Source organism: Sorex araneus, chromosome 1 (genome assembly GCF_027595985.1).
Source record: "Sorex araneus isolate mSorAra2 chromosome 1, mSorAra2.pri, whole genome shotgun sequence".
Taxonomy (NCBI): domain Eukaryota; kingdom Metazoa; phylum Chordata; class Mammalia; order Eulipotyphla; family Soricidae; genus Sorex; species Sorex araneus.
Genome location: NC_073302.1, coordinates 178,592,259 through 178,612,397, shown reverse-complemented (window position 1 = coordinate 178,612,397; position 20,139 = coordinate 178,592,259). Strand labels below are relative to the sequence as shown.

The window sequence follows — 20,139 nt, the reverse complement described above, 5'->3', positions numbered from 1 at the left end:
CTTGCATTGCACTGTCAACCCAGGTTCAGCCTCTGACATCACGTACTGTCCCAGGAGCCACCAGGTGTTGCCAATAGCAGAAAAATATATATTTTTTGTGTGTTTTATTTTATTGAATCACCATGTGGAAAGTTACAAAGTTCTCAGGCTTATGTCTCAGTTATACAATACTCAAACACTCATCCCTTCATAGTGCCCACATTCCACCACCAAAAACCCCAGTATACATCCCACCCCTGTCCCCACACCCCCACCTGCGTAACTGATGAATTTCATTTCATTTTCTCTTTACCTTGATTATATTCCATATTTCAACACAACACTCACTATTGTTGTTGGAGTTTCCCCCCAAAAAAGACAGCCCTACTACCAAAGAAGCATTTGATAATTAGTTTTCCATTGCTTAGAATGAAGAGATATGAAGTCCCACTGCTCCAAGTACATAACTCTTTTTTTTCTCTTTCTTTTTTTTTTCTCTTTCCCCTTCCCGTGCTGCCCAGTTCGTACCCGCTTAATAGACCTCATAATATGGTGGACGCCACACCGCGTTTCTCCGCAAAAATGGGAAACAACCGGGGAAGAGGGATATTTCCTCTCCTCGGCCGGCGTGGGGCTATGACTTAGTTCACAATTTTGAGAAATAGCTGCTACTTTGATTACCTTCAATATTTCAACAACAAAAAACTCACTGTTATTATTTGGAGTTTCCCCCCAAAGTCAAACCTGCTAAAAAAGGAACCGTTTCACATTGCTGACAATTAAGAGATATTAGGTTTTGGATTTCTGTATAAAGTCCAGGGAAAATTCTGCCAGAAATTGCATCCCTGCAAGCTTTTACTTCCCTTTTGTGGTGCTCATAAGATGGAAAAGCCTGGAGAGAGAAACCCTTCCCCACTGGCGCCGCATGGGGCAGCGGCTCAGTTCACAGTCCAGAGGCCTCTCTGCGAGCTGCTAGTGTCCAAAGTAGTTCAGTTGGCTCCAGGATCATGCTCATGCAGCAGCCGAAAGGCCAGACACATGTGTCCAGTGTGCTTAAACATTGGCGGAGGACGGGCCGTACCCCCTGCCCCCCGGGAACTCCCGCGCGTCCCACAGCAGCCAGGTTGGTACCTCCATTTTGGGCTCAGAAAGTGGTGATCGCCTTGCTGTGCCCAGAAAGGAAGGGTTGAAAGAGAGAAACCCTACCCCGCTGGCCCGTATGGTTTTGAGTTGTCTTAAGGATGCTGCTAAGTTTACCTCCCTCTCTCCCTCCTTCTTTTCCTTCCTTCCTTCCTTCCTTCTTTTCCTTCCTTCCTTCCTTCCTTCCTTCCTTCCTTCCTTCCTTCCTTCCTTCCTTCCTTCCTTCCTTCCTTCCTTCCTTCCTTCCTTCCTTCCTTCCTTCCCTCCCTCCCTCCCTCCCTCCCTCCCTCCTTCCCTCCTTCCTTCCTTCCTTCCTTCCTTCCTTCCTTCCTTCCTTCCTTCCTTCCTTCCTTCCTTCCCTCCCTTCCTTTCTTCCTCCCTCCACCCTCAGTTCCCCCTTCCTTCCCTCCCTTCCACCACAGCCTTTGATGCCATGAATGCTTTGCAGTGGAAAGTGAGAGATTATTTGCAGAGATTTGGTATTTAGTTTTTTACTCAAATCATTTAATTTGGGTATTTTTGCTTGTTTGCTGAGGGTGAGGCATTATTTTGCTTTCCTTTTTTTGTTCTCTTATTATATCCTCATATGATATGTAGAGTCAAAATTATACTGCTGCACAACAGCTACCGTAATATAAATATCCAAATATTTTCCATCCTTATTTTGTTTCATTAAGATTAGATTTGACCATGGTGTGTCATTTCATTAATATGGTGTTAAAAATCATGGTTCAGTTGAATGTAACAATGACCATGTGCAATGAAGTAACCTACATGATGGGGAGCTTAATCTTTAAAGTGTCTTAAAATAACATATTTTAGTTCAATAGGCAGTTTAAAATGCAAAAAACAGGCCAGATAACATCACATTTTAATACCATGTAGTTTAATAATATTAACATAATATTGCGTGCACTTGTAGTTTTGGATGATTTGTAAGAGTATGTTATCAAGAAACAATTTTTAGCTCTCCAAATTCTGTAACTCCTTTAGCCTTCGCTTTTAATTATACATTTTCATTGTTTTCTGCCCTTTGATCTCCATCTGCATTCAGTGAATTGAGAGTGACAGATAATTTAACTCCTAGATTTAATAATTGGACACTAAAATTTAGATTAAATGACTTACTGGCGTTGCACAGCTACTCAAAGGAGAAGCTAGATGAAAACTGACTTTTTAACTTTGTTATTGTCGAAACAGCATTGAGTAAAATATGTGCTATTTTTCTTTCATATAATTATTGTTCTCACATCATACTTTTAATTTTAACTTTCAGATGAAAAATATTATGTGCTATCTTTCTCTGACTAACTTATACTGTAAGGTGAATGCCATTAATTTTCTCACACAGTAATTAGAGTTGCAGAAGGAAAATTTTGAAAGAAAGAAAAAATGTAGGTAGTAAATGTCTGGATATTTAAGTTAGTGCATAGTTTATTTGTTGAAAATAATTATTCCTTGTCAGGAGGTTTCTCACTATGAGATTCAACAAATGGTAAACACTTTAGAAGTTTATAATAAAAAAATTCTTGACTTTTTAGACTAGCTTAATAAGCAGTCTAGCGTATCTCATGTAAAATGTCAAACTTACATAATTGAGTTTTGCCAGCTTCGTAATATTGTTTATGACATGTTACATATCAACCGTTATTGCAAATACTAAAGTTTGTCAGCAAGTATTGGCAAAATAGTTATAATTCAATCTTTTTGTGAAATTCTCTATGTAAAAGAGAAGATAATAGGATGTTTTCCTCTCTGTTAACTGACATGTAGAACACTCCATGGTTTGCTTCAGTGCCTTTCATCATTAAAAACAGAAAAACACAGTAGTAGAACTTTACTTCTGTGTAGGTCAATAGAATTTATACTTTCTTTGTACGCTACATTAATTTTATTTAAAATTTTTTTATTTAAAGTTTTTTAAATTTTAAAATTAAAAAAAATTTTAATTGAAGCACTGTGAGATACAGTTACAAACCTTTTGTGGTCAGGTTTTAGTCATAAAAATGTTCCAGCCCTCATCCTTCCACCAGTCTACATTTCCCACCATCAATATTTTGTATCCCTCCTGCCAACCCTTGCCCTGCCCCCCCAACACACACACTCTCACACACACACACACACACACACACACACACACACACACACACACACACCCTGCCTCTATGGCCAGCACTTTTCTTCTCTTCCTGTCGTTCTCTTTCTTTCTCTCTCTCTTTCCTTTTGGGCATTATGATTAGCAATACAGATACTGAGACGCCATCATCTTTAGTCCCTTACCCACTTTCAGCACACATCTCCCATCCAGAGGGTTATCTTCCAATCATCATTGTAATGGTTCCTCTTCTATCCCAACTGCCCTCTCCCCCAGTCCTTGAGGCAGGCTTCCAACTGTGGACCATTCTCCTGACCCTTGTTTTTACTGTCCTTGGGTGTTAGTCTCTTACTATGTTTTTTTTTTTTTATTTTTAATCTCACAAATGAGTGCGGTCATTCTGTCTGTCCCTCTCCTTCTGATTTATTCCACTTGGCATGATACACTTCATGTCCATCCATTTATAAGCGAATTTCATGACTTTATTTTTTCTAACAGCTGTATAGTATTCTGTTGTGTAGATATACCAAAGTTTTCTTTAACCAGTCACCTTCTCTTGGGGCACTCAGGTTGCTTAAAGATTCTGGCTATTGTGAATATGCAATGTTCGAACATACAAGTACAGATGTCACTTATGCTGTGAATTTTTGCATCCTGCAGTGATATTTCCACGAGTGGTATTGGTGGGTCATATAGAAGCTCAATTTTTATTTTTTTGAGGAATGCCCATAATTGTTTTCCAAAGAGACTGGAGCAGTCAACATTCCCACCAACAATGAATCAGAGTCCTTTTCTCCCTGCATCTTCACCAGCACTGGTTGTTTTGGTTTTTTTTTTGATGTGTGCCAGTCTCTGTGGTGTGGGACGATTGTTGTTTTGTTGTTTTTATTGTTGTTTGATTTTGTTCATTTGATTGTTGTTTGTTGTTTGATTGTTGTTTTGATTGTTGTTCTCATTGTTGTTTTGTTTGCATCTCCCTGATGGTTAGTGATGTAGATCAGTTTTTCATGTGCCTTTTGGCCATTTGTATTTCTTTTTTGAGGAAGTTTCAGTTCATTTCCTCTTCCTGTTTTCCGATGGGGTTGGAGATTTTTTTCTTCTACAGTTCTACTAATGTCTTGTATATCCTGGATATAAACCCCTTCTTTGATGGGTTGGATAAATAATTTTTCTCACTCCATGTGTTGTCTCTGTACCTTGGTCATCATTTCTTTTGAGGTGCAAAAGATTATAGTCCTATTTGTTTATGTCTGCTTCCACTTGTGTGGTCAGTGGTGTTTCATCTTTAAAGATGCTTCAATGTCATGGAAGGTTCTGCCTAAGTTTTCCTCCATCCACATTAATGTTAATCTCAAATGTAGCCATATGAATGTTTTAGAGGTATAATATTGATAAGAGATGATCTGAACCAAAAAGCTTTGTAACAAAGTTGTATTTGATAGTTGCCACAATATATTTTTTATTATTTTAGTAAAAAGATTAATATTATTAACTTGATTTTTATAGAGTATAAAATATTTCTTAGATTTAGTTAAATAGCTTATAGGAGATACCAAATACTGATTTTATAACAAATCAGGAAAAATTTCATTAGAGTTTCTTTTCAAATTATGCCAAAATATACATTTTTTGAAGTCATTATTCATGCTTTCAAGGAAGCATATTTTCATGGGAAAGTGGATAGATCAATCTATCTTATAGTCAAATCTACAAGTGTATGTGAATTGTGGAGTACAAAAAAGAACCAATAACATTTAAAAAAAAAACTCCATCTTCAAGAAGTTTCACACTGGCACATTAAAAAATTGTTGATAGTCATTTATTTTTCTTCCACAGTAAACTTACCAAGGCCACCTACCTTCCCACCAGGAAAGGCAGTGCTGCGTAACATATGTCAGCCTTTGCTTCTCACTGCTTCAGCCTGAAAATACCTTCCATTTTATACGGCTTCCCAGAACACCCTTCTTACTGTTTGAGCGTATGCTACAGACACATGAATTTCAGCCAAGTGGATAATTTTATAAAGCTTAAATCCTTAAAATCACTTTTGAGATAAATCTCTTGATCAAAATGTGGAAGTGTTGAATATTCATGGGGAATTTGGCAGTTAACTTCAATAAGGAATTTAAAAAGTGCTTTGGGGACCATATGTGATGCCAAAGGTCGAACATGTGTTGATCCTATGCAAGGCAAATACCCTACCTACTATACTTTCTTTTATGCTTTTAGTAGGTTTCTAAGTTTTTCGTCTTTCTCTTCACAAAATTTTCAAAGCTACTTAATATGTGCTTCTTGTTTTGCCACCAGAGTATTTGGCGTTCCTTATTTTTAATTTCCCCTTTGAAATGTTGTTTATCTAAACTTCTTCTTTGTCCTAATGTTATTTATTTTTGAGTGTTGAGGTAATATGTTTTCAATAATTCTCATCATTGGAAAAGTTGAGGCTCAAATAATAAATTTTAGAGATAATAGAATACTTATTTATTGCTTGTGAGCTATAGGTGTGTGTGTGTGTGTGTGTGTGTGTGTGTGTGTGTGTGTGTGATCGCTCACTTATGTTAGGACTCAGGACCACATGGTGCCAGGAATTGAGCCTGATTTGGTCCCATGCAAGTTAAATACCTTCCTTGCTGTATTGTCTCTTCAGCCAGTTTTCAATATTCTTTTTCATTTTCGCAGTTACTCTATGAAGCAGTTTTTTTATATCTATTTAAAAAGGGAGGAAACTGAAATTTATGTAATATAGCTTGTTCAAAGTCACAACCATCAGTTCTTAAATATAATTTTAAAAACTATTAAATTAGACCTTTCTGTTTTTATTTCAGCAGGAGAATATTTAAGGTATATAATATTTGGAAGATTGTGGGGCAAGAAAAATATTACATGGGTTAAGTCACTTGCCTCGCTTGCTGCTGACCCTATTTGATCCCCTCAGTGATCATTTGAACACCACCGAGTGACCCGGAGGACTGACAGGTGTCGCCCATATCCCCTCACTCCACCCCAAAGAAATAAACAAGATCTTAATCTAACTTTTTAATTAAAAACTCTCTTTTTTTACTTTTTGGGTCATACCCAGTAATGCTCAGGTCTTATTCCTGGTTCTGCACTCAGGAATTTCTCCTGGCAGTACTTAGGGGACCATATAGTATGCTGGGATTGAACTCAAGTTGGTCACGTGCAAGGGAAATGCCCTGCCTACCCTGCCTACTGTACTATCACTCCGGCCCCACTTGTAATTTTTAAAAGATCAATGAAGAGAGTCAATTCAGTACGAATGTCTAGTTCTTCTCAAGATATGAGTATCAAAATATAGTTCCCAGAGTTATTGATGTAAGTTGGTAGATAGGGATGTGTTTAGTGTAGGTGGGCTGTGGGGATGGAGGCGCTGCGTTCAGAGATAGTGCCACCTTCCTGTCCTTGACCCACCTTCGTCCCTCTAGGATCTGCCCCACAGTGTTGGGGCTGGAAAAGTCTGTTGTGATTCCTGCATGTGGATGGTTGTGTCTCAGCAACCCCACTGGGTACCTGTCAAACTGCTTTTGATGTTCACTTGATCTACACAGCATAGAAACTTGTTTCCCACCACTTAAGTTCTCAGGAACCAGTAGTCCCGTGGTGGAGCAAGCAATTGCTCTTTGTAGGAAAATAAAAAGCAGTTTTAGTTTATGACCAGGTTCCCAAATTTGCCATCTAACCTCACGGAGAATTTCAGGAGTACACTGTCACTGTATCACTGTCATCCCATTGATCATCGATTTGCTCGAGTGGGTGCTAGTAATGTCTCCCTTCATCCTAGCCCTGAGATTTTAGCAGCCTCTCTTTGTTCATTCTTCCCAGTGGTTCCATATTGGAGGTTCTTTCAGGGTCAGGTGAATGAGATCCATCGTTGTTACTGTATTTGGCATATAGAATACGCCACAGAGAGCTTGCCAGGTTTTAGTTATACAGTGATCCAGCACCATCCCTCTACCAGTGTACATTTCCCACCATCATTGTCCCCTGTTTCCCTACCACCATCCCCCACACCCCACCCACCACCCCCAGCCTCCCTCTGTGGGAGGCACTTTCCTTCTTGCTCTCTCTCTCCTTTTCCTTTTGTGCATTATAGTTTGCAATACAGGTACGAAGAGGTCATGGTGTTTGTTCAGAGCATTCTGTATTTTTATCAGGACGGTAAGGCTGGAGTAACTTTTCAGTTGGGTGGCTGCTTTGAGGTGTGGATGTGACTGCCGAGGCTTCTGAAAGCACAGTAAGGTGGCGGGAGGTAGCCCATCCCAACTCCAAGAAAGCCTGGAGATTTCAGTCACAAAACCTGCATACCAGAATTTTCAGCAGATTGTATCTTGGTGAGGTCTGTCCTGAGATGGTGGAGTCAGGCCAGGGGTATGGCAGTGATTTTGAATTATGGAAGCAAGTGGCTGCCAGGGGCTGTGCTTGGGCGGACCCCACCCCTCTCTCAAATTTACCTTGGTCTGTTCAGCCATGCACGGGTGTTTGAGCTTAACCGCGGCTTTTGATCTCTTTTGAGATTTTTTTATGGTTTCTGAAGCAAGGCCAGTGGTAGAGCTTACATGGTGGCGCTGGAGTTGGTTCGTGGGGGTGACTGCTAGGGCTTCCAGGAATATTGGGATGTGGGGAGAGATAGCCCACTCCAACTCAGAGAAAGCGTGGAGATTTTAGTCACAAAACCCTCATACCCGAGTATGCAGCAGATTATATCTTGGAGAGGTCCGTCCTTGAACGGTGGAGTCAGGCTGGGGTATGGCGGTGATTTTGGATTGAGGAAGAAAACGGCTGCTGGGGCTCTGCTGGGGAAGGCACCAGGCTAACCTGTCCTGAGAGAGGTAGTTTCCAAGAGTGAATTCAGGTTTCTGCAGAGGGGAGAGAGTAGAGAATACACATTTAGGTTAGGATGCAGACTACTCCCAGGTGGGAGTGAACCTATTATTTTATTTTTCTTAAATTAAAAAAAATGTGATTAGGTTATCTGTCGTGGTGCTCAGAAACTCTTCCTGGCTTGTGTCTCAGCATTCACTACTTGGTGCTGGGGATTGAACCGTTATGGCCGAAGTTTCTCATGCAATACAAGGGGCTTACCTCCTGTTTATATCTTTAGTCCTATTATTGTTAACTTTATTATTTTGAGATGATGTATTTCTCTGAGGAAGTTATAGGTTGATTTAATTTTTAAAATCTTATTAATGGTCACTTATAAGTTGTTATTCATATTTTGGTGATTGAGCTTCAGGTTGTTTTATACTATATTTGGTAAAGAAAAAAATCTGGGAAGTTCTTAACTTTTCTCATACTATTTAGATTACAAAACCTTAGAAACCTTAGTGAATTGTTTCATATTCAGGAAATAATTCTACATCAGGTAACAGATTATGTTTAAAGATCCTAACAAATAGAGGGCAGATCAATGGTTTAATACTTTAAATGTCTTCTTGAAAGTAGTTGTGTGGAAAAAAATAGATACCTACTGAAATATTCAAGTAACTAATGAGGAGCAGTAGAATTTTATCAGACATTTAAAGATCTATGAAAATAGATGGCAGATGAATGATTTAGTGTTTTAAATATTTTTATGAAATAAATTGAAATTAGAAAGCTTAACTACTAAAGTTATACTGAGATATTCAAGAATTAGGAGCAGTAGGCTTTTTTCAGACATTTGTCAGACAGCTGTGTTTGGATATTCTAATTTTATGACTTTTTCATTTGACGTCATGATTTCTTGAATTTCTAGTAGTGTATATAAGCTTTAGGACTGGAGCAATAGCATAGAGGGTAGGGAGTTTGCTTTGTACGCGGGCGACCTGGGTTCGATTCTTCTGTCCCTCCCGGAGAGCCCGGCAAGCTACTGAGAGTATCCCTCCCCCATGGCAGAGCCTGGCAAGCTCCCTGTGCCGTATTCAATATGCCAAAACCAGTAATAACAAGTCTCACAATGGAGACGTTACTGGTGCCCCCTTGAACAAATCGATGAACAACAGGCCAACAGTGCTACAGTGCAGTATATAAACTTTAACTTGAAAGTATGATGGAGGGACTGGAGAGATAGTACAGCTGATAGGCCTTTTGCCTTCAAATTAGTATGTGGCTAATTTGGGTTCTTCCTTTTCCTCTTCACATTTCTCTTGCTCCTTCCTCCCCCACCACATGCACACAGAGTTTCCTAACCCCAGCTGTGTTGCAGAGACCAAGGGTTTGTTTCCCAGTTAGCTGTCCATTCCCCTGCTTTGTTTCTTTGTATACAAAAATTGATGATTCATTTTGTTTAACATGACTCTATGTCATTCTATCCAAGTTACAGCAAAATTTAAAATTTCATCTTTTTTTTCTAAGTAGTATTCTATTGTGCTTATATGCTATCATTTCCTTATCCACTCATCCATTGTTAGGAACTTGGATCACTTCCAGTTGTTGGTTTTGTAGATATTTCTGTAATAAACACAGACCTACATATATGTTTTTGTGTTCTTGAGATATATTCCATGGAACGAAATTGCTGGGTTATTTTGAAACTCTGTTTTCAGTTTTTTAAGATGTTTCCACACAGTTTCTTTAGAGATTCTAAGAGACAAACAGTCCTAACAGTGAATGAATAATCTTTTTTTACAACATCCTTATAAGCATTTGGCAGTTTCTAAATTCGAATAGATCATTTTCACTATTGTGAGGTACCATTTCATGTCCTTTTGAGTTGTATTTTCCTTGTAATGAGTGACATTGCAAACTTTTTTATGTGCTGTATACTTGGTTGCCATTTCTTGGAGAGACAACTGTTCATCTTTCTTCTGTTTTATCATGGGATTGTGTTTTTGAGCTTTATAAATTCTTTATATATCTTGTGTATTAGCCTTTTTCAAAAAATGTAGAAGTACTGCTATTTATTCAGTCATTGATTAAGCTGTTTGAATTGGTCATGAACTCCACATTACTGTTTTTTTTTTTTTAATTGAATCACTGTGAAGTTCAGTTACAAAGCTTTCATGTTAGAGACTCAGCCATACGATGATCGGACACCCATCATCCCACCAGCAGTGCACACTCTCCACCACCGTGTCCCCAGGATACCCAGCCCCTCCCCATCCCAGTTCTCACCTTGCCTCCATGGCAGTCAATTTCCCTAATACGCTCTCTCTACTTTTGAGAATTAAGTTTTGCTTGAATTTTCCCACCACCATTCAAGCCTGCCTGCTAGGGACAGATGCTAGATCACTTACTGTCCATTTCTCATTTTGAATATCTTGGGTGCCACAGCCACATGATTCTGGAATCTTAGATTGTAAATGGTTGGGTTCCAGAGACATTTCTGTAGGGCACTAACCCATTTTGGTTATGAATTATGCCAAAAACAGTAACAAGTCTTTCAATAGAGACATTACTGGTACCCACTCGAGCAAATCAGTGAACAATGGGATGACAGTGCTACAATGCTATTATGAATTATAGAGTTATTCATAATGGGGGTTTTGACATACCATGTTCCATCACCAATCCACCACCAGTGTCAACTTCCCTCCAACAGTGTTTCCAGATTCCATTTTCCACTTTTCCACCCCAGCCCCAGCCTGCCATCTTGACAGACAGCTGTTAAATTTAGTTATTAAAGTTTGGGTCTTATAATTTCAGTGTTGTTTTCTTTGTGGTTTGGATATTTAATTCTGTCATAACTTAAGACCATCAATTTTCCATGAATCCTAACTCCTCCCCTCTTTTGCTTCTCATCTATCTCTTCTACCCTTCCCCTTCAATATTTTTTCTTCTCCTCCCTGTATTATGGTTGAAGAATGATCTAGACATCCCTCTCCCCCTTAAACCATTGCATATTCTCCTCCTGTTACTCTAAATTCTACATAAAAGTGATATAATCCTGTGCTTTTCCCTCTTCTTCTGGCTTACTTCATTTAACATGATATCTTCCAGTTCCATCTATGTTGCAGCAAATTGCATGATTTCATCACTCCTTACAGCTGTGTAGTATTCGATCTTCATAATCCAATGATCTCTTGCTGACATATAGGTTAATTCCAAATCTTAGCTGTTATACTGAGTACTGCAGGGATCTGGAAGCATCTCTGCAGCTTGTTGATCTCTCCTGAGATTTATTTGTGAGTCTGTGGATAATAATATTGGCCAGTTAATAGCTCATTAACTATATGGCGCCAGAGAAGTTAAAGAATATATTTGAAAATTTATTCCCTAACAATAAATAATTGACAAGAACTACTTATCATTGCGTGTAAAAAGATTGAAGATGTGCTTAAAATTTTTGATTTGTGGCCGATGTGCTCACTCCTAGCTCTGCACTCAGAGATCCCTCCTGGCAGGCTTTAGGGAAACATACCTGTGCTTGAAACTGAACCCAGGTCAATTGTGTGCAAGGCAAGCAGCCCTACCCACTGTAGTCTCTGTCTTCATAGTCAACCTTTTAATATTTTGTGAATGATTAATTTTTAATTCACTTCAAGAAATCACACACACAGACACACACACATATGCGCGCACAGACACACACAAATTCATGATGTTAGTAGTATCTCCTAGACAGCTCTATCAACTCTGAATTTCTTGGCTTAGTTGTCAATTGATTCATAACCTAAAATTTTCATTGTTTCATAGTTATTTTTTCAGTCACTCAAAACTTGGTCTCTTAACATCTGTTTGATTGTGTTACAAGGACTATTGCTTCACTCAATATTGCACTAGACTAAGTATGTTAAATATTTTATGAATGACTGAATTACCAGTGTTTAGTGCAATTTTAGGTGGTGGTCAGCTAATTATAATATATATAGTCATTGTATATATAAATGAATAAATGATTAGAGAGTGAAATGATGGAATATTGTCTATTTTCTGTTTTGCATGCTTTTCTGCATATAATCCATCTTTTGAGATGCTTTATTCAAAAAGCCTTCCCTGCCTATCTTAATTGGTATTTTAAACACAGAGGCAAAACTTTAGAATTTCCTTTTTTTTGTTATAGAGTTTTATTTGTATTGTTGTTCTAGTTCTAGTTTTATTAAATTCTTTGAAGAATAGAACATTTATAAAGCTATCCTAAACAAGAAAATTAACCATACACTGATTAGTTGGTGCAGAGTATATGTTTAGTATACTACATATAATGTATGTTCTGCTTTGTTAGTTATTCATGTAATAAGTAAAGCAAACTTTGTTAGTTATTCATGCAATAAGTAAAGCAACAAATAATAGAGGTCTTACAGTTTTTCCATATTGAAAATTAAGCTTTACTATTTGCTAACATTCTTGAATGTTTTCTTTAGGGAAAGAAACAGAAAAGGCCAAGGAACGTTATGATAAAGCCACAATGAAACTTCACATGTTACATAATCAATATGTATTGGCATTGAAAGGAGCACAGCTTCATCAGAATCAATATTATGATACCACACTTCCTCTGCTTCTGGATTCATTACAGAAGATGCAAGAAGAAATGATAAAAGCACTGTAAGATGAAAGTACTATTTGACATAAAATCAATTCTTGAAACTATTTTAAATAATTTTAAATGTTATAATGCTAGTTATTCTTTTGTGTAAATCTTTTGTGTACAATTGTTAAGATTCATTATTGACACAAACCAGTGGGGATTTCTGACCAGTGTTATTGCAATTGTTCCAGGTTTTCACTTCTCCTTAGCCATGGGTGTGTGTTTAAGTCCTAAACCCACCTACCCACAGAATGGCCTATCTTCCTGTATGTTTTTTTTTGGCTTTATTTTGTTACAATTCGCTGAAAATATAAATTTAAAAAAATGAAATAGTTGACAAGTGTTAAATGGGCATCTCTCTTTAGGTGTTTAAATCTTGAGCAACTTTGAAACCAAAATGAAGGAATTTTTCAAAGATTTATTTGCATGCTTTTTAAAATGAGATTAGAATCAAATGCTCTTGCTGTATACAAAACACACTTCATGGTGTTTGGTGATATTGAGATGAATGGCCATATTCTTGCCTTCAAGCAGCTTATAGTATATTTTGTCAACATAGCAAAAGAATACATGTTTATTTTGTACATTAATACAAGACAGTGGGAAAAGACAAGCCATGCTTTGGCAGGGTTTATCTTCTATATTGGATGATTTAGGTGATTTCAGTTTTCCCAATAAGGAGATAAAATAATATTGTTTTACATTATATAATATATAGTATTATGTATTATTTATAGTTTTTGATATACTATATGATATGTGTTACATAAATCTATGTACTGCATTTTTATTATCCACTCATCTGTCATTGGATGACTCCATATCCTATCTGTTGTGCTGTGCTGCAATGAATAATGGTATGCATTTGTCCTTTTAAATTAATGTTTTTGTGTCCTTGGGGTAAATTCAATGAAGTTGAAATCCTGAGTCATATGGCAATTCATATTCTTACTCTTCTGGAGAATCTTTATATTGTTTACCAGAAGGAGAATATACTGAACCAGAAAATCATGCCTATAAGCATTAAAGAGAGTTCATTTTTCATCACATCCCTGCCAACACAGATTGTTCTCTTAGTTTTTTTAATTTTTGTCATTCTTACTGTTTTGAGATTATCTTATTGTGTCTTATTTAGAATTTCCCCAATTATAAGTGATGATGAGCACATTTTAATGTAATTATTGACCATCTGTGTCTTCAAAGAAATGCTTGTTTATTTTGTCTTTCCCATTGGAGAGACATTAGTGTGTTGACTTAGTGTGTAGCCTACTACTTTGCTCTAGCCAGTCCACCAAAAGCTTATATTCGGTAGACTGGGAACACCTGTAAAGGCAATTAGAGGCTGCCCCAAAAGCCTTTATCCCTCTCAGAGAGACTGAAAAGCTACCGAGAGTATCCTGCCCACACGGGAGAGCCTGGCAAGCTACCCATGGCATACTCAATATGCCAAAAACAGTAACAACAACGGTCCTCATTCCCCTGATCCTGAAAGAGCCCCCAATACACCATCGGGGTACACTAGCATGTGACAGGAACAAATGGAGACATTACTAATGCCGGCTCATGCAAATAGATGAACAACGGGATGACAGTCATGACAGTAATGACAGTGATGGCATTTTTTAATACACTCTTTAGGGATATTCTTTCTTCCAGTTTGGATTACTTTGATTTCTTTATCTTGTCTGATTATAGTTTGTAGGACTTCTAATATATTGAATAAAGGTGGGGACAGTGGACATTCTTGCTTGTGCTTGATCTCACAGATAATTATTTCAGTGTCATTGAGAAGCTTATACTGGATGTGAGTTTATTACAGATGACCATTATTATCTTTTTTTTTAATTTATTTTATTGAGTCACCAAGTGGAAAGTTACAAAGTTCTCAGGCTTATATCTCAGTTATACAGTGCTCAAACACCCATCCCTTCACTAGTGCCCATATTCCACCACCAATAAAAACAAACAAACAAAAAAACAAAGACAAACAAACAAAAAAAACAGTATACATCCCACACCTCACCCCCCAACCCCCCACCCCATGCGTGAGTGATAATTTCACTTCCTTTTCTCTTTACCTTGATTACATTCCAGATTTCAACACACAACTAACTATTGTTGTTAGAGTTTCAAAACAGACTCACTATTTTTGTTGGAATTTATCCCCCAAGAATACAGCTCTATTAGCAAGGAAATATTTGATAATAAGTTTTCACTGATGAGAATGAAGAGATAAAAACTGCGCCCGCACGGTTTACAATTTCTGTATTATAGTAATTAAGTCCACGGAGATTTAAGTTGGAAAATGAATCATTTCCCTTCCTGGAACAGCATGTAGCAAAAGCATAGTTCACAGTCTCCATACATGGGTGCAAGCACTTTCTGGAACCCCAAATCCTAAAGCTGTCTCTGGTTCCCGTTCCACATCCACTGGCTGTGCAGAGGCAAGGGCACCCAGGCTGAAACTCGGCCGGAGCAGAGCACCGGCCCCGGCTGGGGCTGCCTCGGTATCCCGCCACCATTATTGTCTTGAAGAAAGGTTTCCACCCCTCCATTTTTTGAGAGTCTTTATCATGAATTTTGTTGAACCTTGCTGAAAGATTTTTGTATCAATTGACATGATATGAGAGTTATATTTCATTTAATTGATGGAATATCTTATTTACTTGGTTTGCATATTTTGAACACCCCGGGTTAACTCATACTTGATTATGGTGTATTTTTTTTTTTTTCGATATGCCATAGGACCCAGTTTTTAAGATTTCCTTGAGGATTTTGTGTTATTGTTCATCAAGTGTATTGGTCTGAAGTTTTCTAGTAGTGTTTTTGTCTGCCTTTGGTTGTAGTGTATTGTTGACTTCACAGATGCTGTTAGGGTGGATTCCTGTTTCTTTAATGTTTATTTCTTCTTATTAATTTTAAGTATTCTTTTTATTTCCTTTTTTGAGCCAATTGTTTAGTTATGGTAGTTGTGATATTGAGCTTTTAGGTGATGGTGGAGTTTTATTCCCATCCTCTTTTTTATGATTAATTTTTACCTTCATGGCATTTTGATTTTAGAGAGTGATTATTATGATTTCTAGTTTTGTAACTTTATGTATGTTTGATTTTGTATGTGATCTATCTTGTAGAATCTCCTGTGTGCAGTAGGCCAGAATTTATGGTTGGCTTTTTGAGGCTGGAGGACCCTACACATGTTTATTAAATTGAGTTTTACTGATATTCTGTCTGGTTGATCTCTCTTGATAATTAATCATGAGTCTGAATCAGGGCTAAGTAGAAGAGCTTAGATAGCAGTGATGGTGAAATGTGGGTGTGGACCATATGGAATGCTGGGGATTGAACCTGGGTTGGCTGCATGCAAGCAAGTGCCCTCCCTGCTATACTATCACTCCAGCCTTGATATGTATTTTTAAAAATTGCATTTTACCCTAGCAATATTTTGATATTTAATATAAATAATAAGGGTGTTTAAAAAATTATTAAGACACCATGACTTACATGGTTGCTTATAATAGGTTTTCAAGTGAATGTTGTTCTCTAGCCCCACTGTCTCATATTCCACTGCCTCCCCATTAACTCCAGATTACACCACCCCCCACATGACTCCTTGACAGTTACGTTCTTAAACTTAGTTGTTTCAGTTTGGGTTCCATGATTTAGGTAATGTTGAATCTAGTGGTTTTGTTATATACAGATGGTCTTTATAAGCCTATAAAGCCTTTATAACCTAATCCCCTCACTTTTGCTCGACTTTGCCTCCTCTGTTTCTCTTGTTTCTTTGCATTTTTGTAAGATTTTTTGGGAGGTAAGGGTGGGTGTGAGGGGGACCAAACCTGGCAGTGGTCAGGGCTTACTCCTGTTTCTGCAGTCAGGGATTACTCATTTCAGGCTCCGGAGACCATAGGGGTATCTGGGATCAAACTTCAGTTGGCTGCATGCAAAGCATATGTCCCTTCTGTGTTCTATCACGTCGGCCCTATTTCAGTAATCTAGAGCCAGTGTTTTGTCCACCTTTGGTATTTACCATTTCTAAACATGATATTCTGCATATCACAGATTACTGAGAACTTCAGTTTTTGTCCTTGTCCTCCTTCCTCATTTTTTAAAAAAGTTTTATTTCAATATATTTGGGGCCATGTGAGGAATGAGAATGCAGTATGTTCTCGGGAACAGAGGCTTCTTGAAAGGAACATGGACTTCTCCAGAGGGGAAAACTTCTGTTCTTCTCACTGATTTCACTTCACATAGGCCTTCAGTTCCATCCATCTGAAATCAAATTATATAATTATTCTGTGTGGTTGAGTATTATTCCATTATACCTATGCTACTGAGTATAGTCATCTATTGTCAGATCCTTGGGTTGTTTCCACAACCTGGTTATTGTAATAAGTGCCTCAATGAATATCTGTATGCATGTCTTTTCAGAGGAATATTTTTGCATCTTGTGAGTAGGCATTCTAATAATTGCTTTCAGATATATGAGGCTTGGATGAGGACAACAAATGAAACTTATGCCTTAAGTTCATTTGAATATTGATATTTGCTGAAGCCACTTATGATCAATTGTATTCTTATAGTTTTCTATCTTTTTGGGGGGTTTGGGACATGCCCAGCAATTGCTCAGGGCTTAGATGCTTGGGAAGCATTTGTGGTGCATTGGTAAAACCTTCTGTACTCTCTCTCTGATCTTGCATAGCACTCTTAAAAAATTTCTTTAAAAAAAAGGCTCTTGGCCTTTCATGTGACTGCCCTGGATTCAATCTCCAGCACCTATAGCATCTCCCTTAGCAATACTAAGAGTGACCCCTGAGTATACCAGATGTAAGCTGGTGTGTCCCCTAAACAAACAAAGAAACAAACAAAAGTTAGTTGATCCACAATTGGGTGCTATTGAATCTAAAATTTCTATGATACCTTACATATTGGGCATATAAGGCCACATTGCCATATTCTAGGAAATTTGCAATTATATCACTGTCACTGTCATCCCGTTGCTCATTGTTGCTTGAGCAGACACCAGTAATGTCTCCATTGTGAGACTTGTTACTGTTTCTGGCATATCGAATATGCCACGGTTAGCTTGCCAGGCTCTGCCATGAGGGCAGGATACTCTTGGTAGCTTGCCGGGCTCTCCAAAACGGGTGTAGGAATCGAACCCAGGTAGGCCGCATGCAAGGCAAATGCCCTGCCGCTGTGCTGTCACTTCAGCCCATTTGCAATTATATAAAAAATAAATTGTTAATGTTTATTTGTATAATCCCCTTTACTTGCTATTTGTTTGCATAAAACAAGTGCTTTGTGAAGCCACTATCTCTAAAGACTGATATTTCTTATTTATTTCTCTAAAACCTTTAGGGGTCTATTTAACTTGGTGAGACTTTAAAATATTGTAAAATTTTATTTCTATTTTCAGAAAAGGTATATTTGATGAATACAGCCAGATAACCAGTCTTGTTACAGATGAAATAGTGAATGTTCATAAAGAAATTCAAACATCGGTTGAACAGATAGACCCTAGCACGGAATACAATAATTTTATAGATGTTCACAGGTAAGTGTAACATTTTCATCTTTGTTGCCGTATTACAGCAGCATTTTTCTACTAAATATTATTTTTTTGAGTAGCACTGTAGCACTGTCATCCCATTTATCATCAGTTTGCTCTAGTGGGCACCAGTACCATCTCCACTGTGAGACTTGTTAGTGTTTTTGGCATATTGAATACGCTACGGGTAGCTTGCCAAGCTCTGCCATGCGGGCAGGATACTCTCAGTAGCTTGCCGGGCTCTCTGAGAGGGATGGAGGAATCGAACCTGGGTCAACCGTGTGCAAGGCAAATGCCCTACCTGCTGTGCTATCGCTCCAGTCCATTTTTTGAGTACTACTTGATTATATTTAACAAGTTTTACTTGTTACTATTTTATTGCTTAAACTGTATAATTGTCTCCCTTTTAACATTAATAATAGGATAGCTCTATATGTGATCTAAACATTTGTTGCTTCGATTACTTTTCCACACAATACTTCTTTATACTCTTTAAAATTGTGGGAGAAAAGGAAATGATTATATTTGCATTCTACAAATGTGAAAACTCATATTCAAATCACATGAAAAGAAAGTTAATGGGTAGACTTCAATTTGATTCATTCTATTTGTGTTTACTTTATTAATACATTTTTTAAAATAAAATTCTAAATTTAAAGATTTTCATTTACAAAGTTATTGATAGTTGAGTTTTAGGCACATAATATTTCAATACCAATCCCACCACCAGTGTCTTTCATCCTACACTGCTGTTCCCATATTACCTTTCCACCCGCAATCCCTGCCCTATCCCTATGTACCTACTTGGCAGGCACATTACAAAGTTCCAGTGCTTGCAGTTTAGATCTCGTGTTCTCAGTGTTGTTGAGTTTGCTTTGGATGTACAGCAATATCATTCACCCATATCACCAGTATAACTGAAGCCCTAATACTTGTTCACCCATTGCTGCCCCTTCTCTTCTTCCTCCCTTGATTTCTTCCTTGTCCTTTTCTCTAAACACTGGGGCATGGGTCAGCTAGGTATCCCCCTTTTACTACAATACATTTCCTCATTCAGTTTTCTGTATACCACAGATAAGTGAGATCACTCTGCGTTTGTCTTTCTTCTTTCTTACTTCACTAAACACGATATCTTCCTATTCCAACTAGATTGCAGCAAATTGTGTAATTTCATTGTTCCTTCCATCTACATAGGATTCGTTGTTTATATGTACCACATCTTTATAATCTAGTCATCTGCCATTAGTCACCTAGGTTGGTGTAATGAATAGTGGTTTGCATGTGTCCTTTTGAGAAGGGTATTTTTATGTCCTGGTGGTTAAAGAGTTAACACAATTTTTTGTTAAAAACAATTGCTGTGGTGGTATGGATGTGGGTCAGTAGTGAAAACACATTACTTTATGGGTAAGACCTGGATTCAGTACACTGCATTGTAAAATACGAAATAGAAAAAATTTAAAAAACAGTCTGATTTTGGTGAATCCTAAGATATGTTAGTATATTTATATTGTTTAAAATTATTATTATTATCATTATTTTTTACTAGAACAACAGCTGCTAAAGACCAAGAAATTGAATTTGATATTTCTTTGTTAGAAGAGAATGAAAACCTTCAAGCAAATGAGATTATGTGGAATAATTTAACAGCAGACAGTTTGCAAGTAATGTAAGTACTTAGAAAATAATTTCCTTTTCATTATTGGACATATTTTATCATCTGACTGGAATTTTCCCTCAGATTACTAAGCCAAAAGTTCACATTTAATATAGTTAAACAATCTTTTTATATTGTTTAATAATATCACAATGTTATAAATAAGTAATAGGGTCTTGAAATTAATTCAGGTTTAATTTTAAAACTTGACTAGATGAAATTGAAAGAACTGACAGTAGCTTTGCTGATGCACTTGT

At 37.5% G+C, this 20,139-nt stretch overlaps 1 protein-coding gene across 1 annotated transcript in view; it reads left to right on the top strand.

The window, feature by feature from the left end:
- Positions 1–20,139, top strand: part of FER (FER tyrosine kinase) — a 445,847-nt gene that overhangs the window by 113,507 nt on the left and 312,201 nt on the right. The window contains exons 6-8 of the mRNA XM_055144946.1: positions 12,514–12,697; positions 18,097–18,234; positions 19,775–19,894. Of these exons, the coding sequence (XP_055000921.1) occupies positions 12,514–12,697; positions 18,097–18,234; positions 19,775–19,894 (442 nt within the window). The remainder of the gene's footprint in view (positions 1–12,513; positions 12,698–18,096; positions 18,235–19,774; positions 19,895–20,139) is intronic.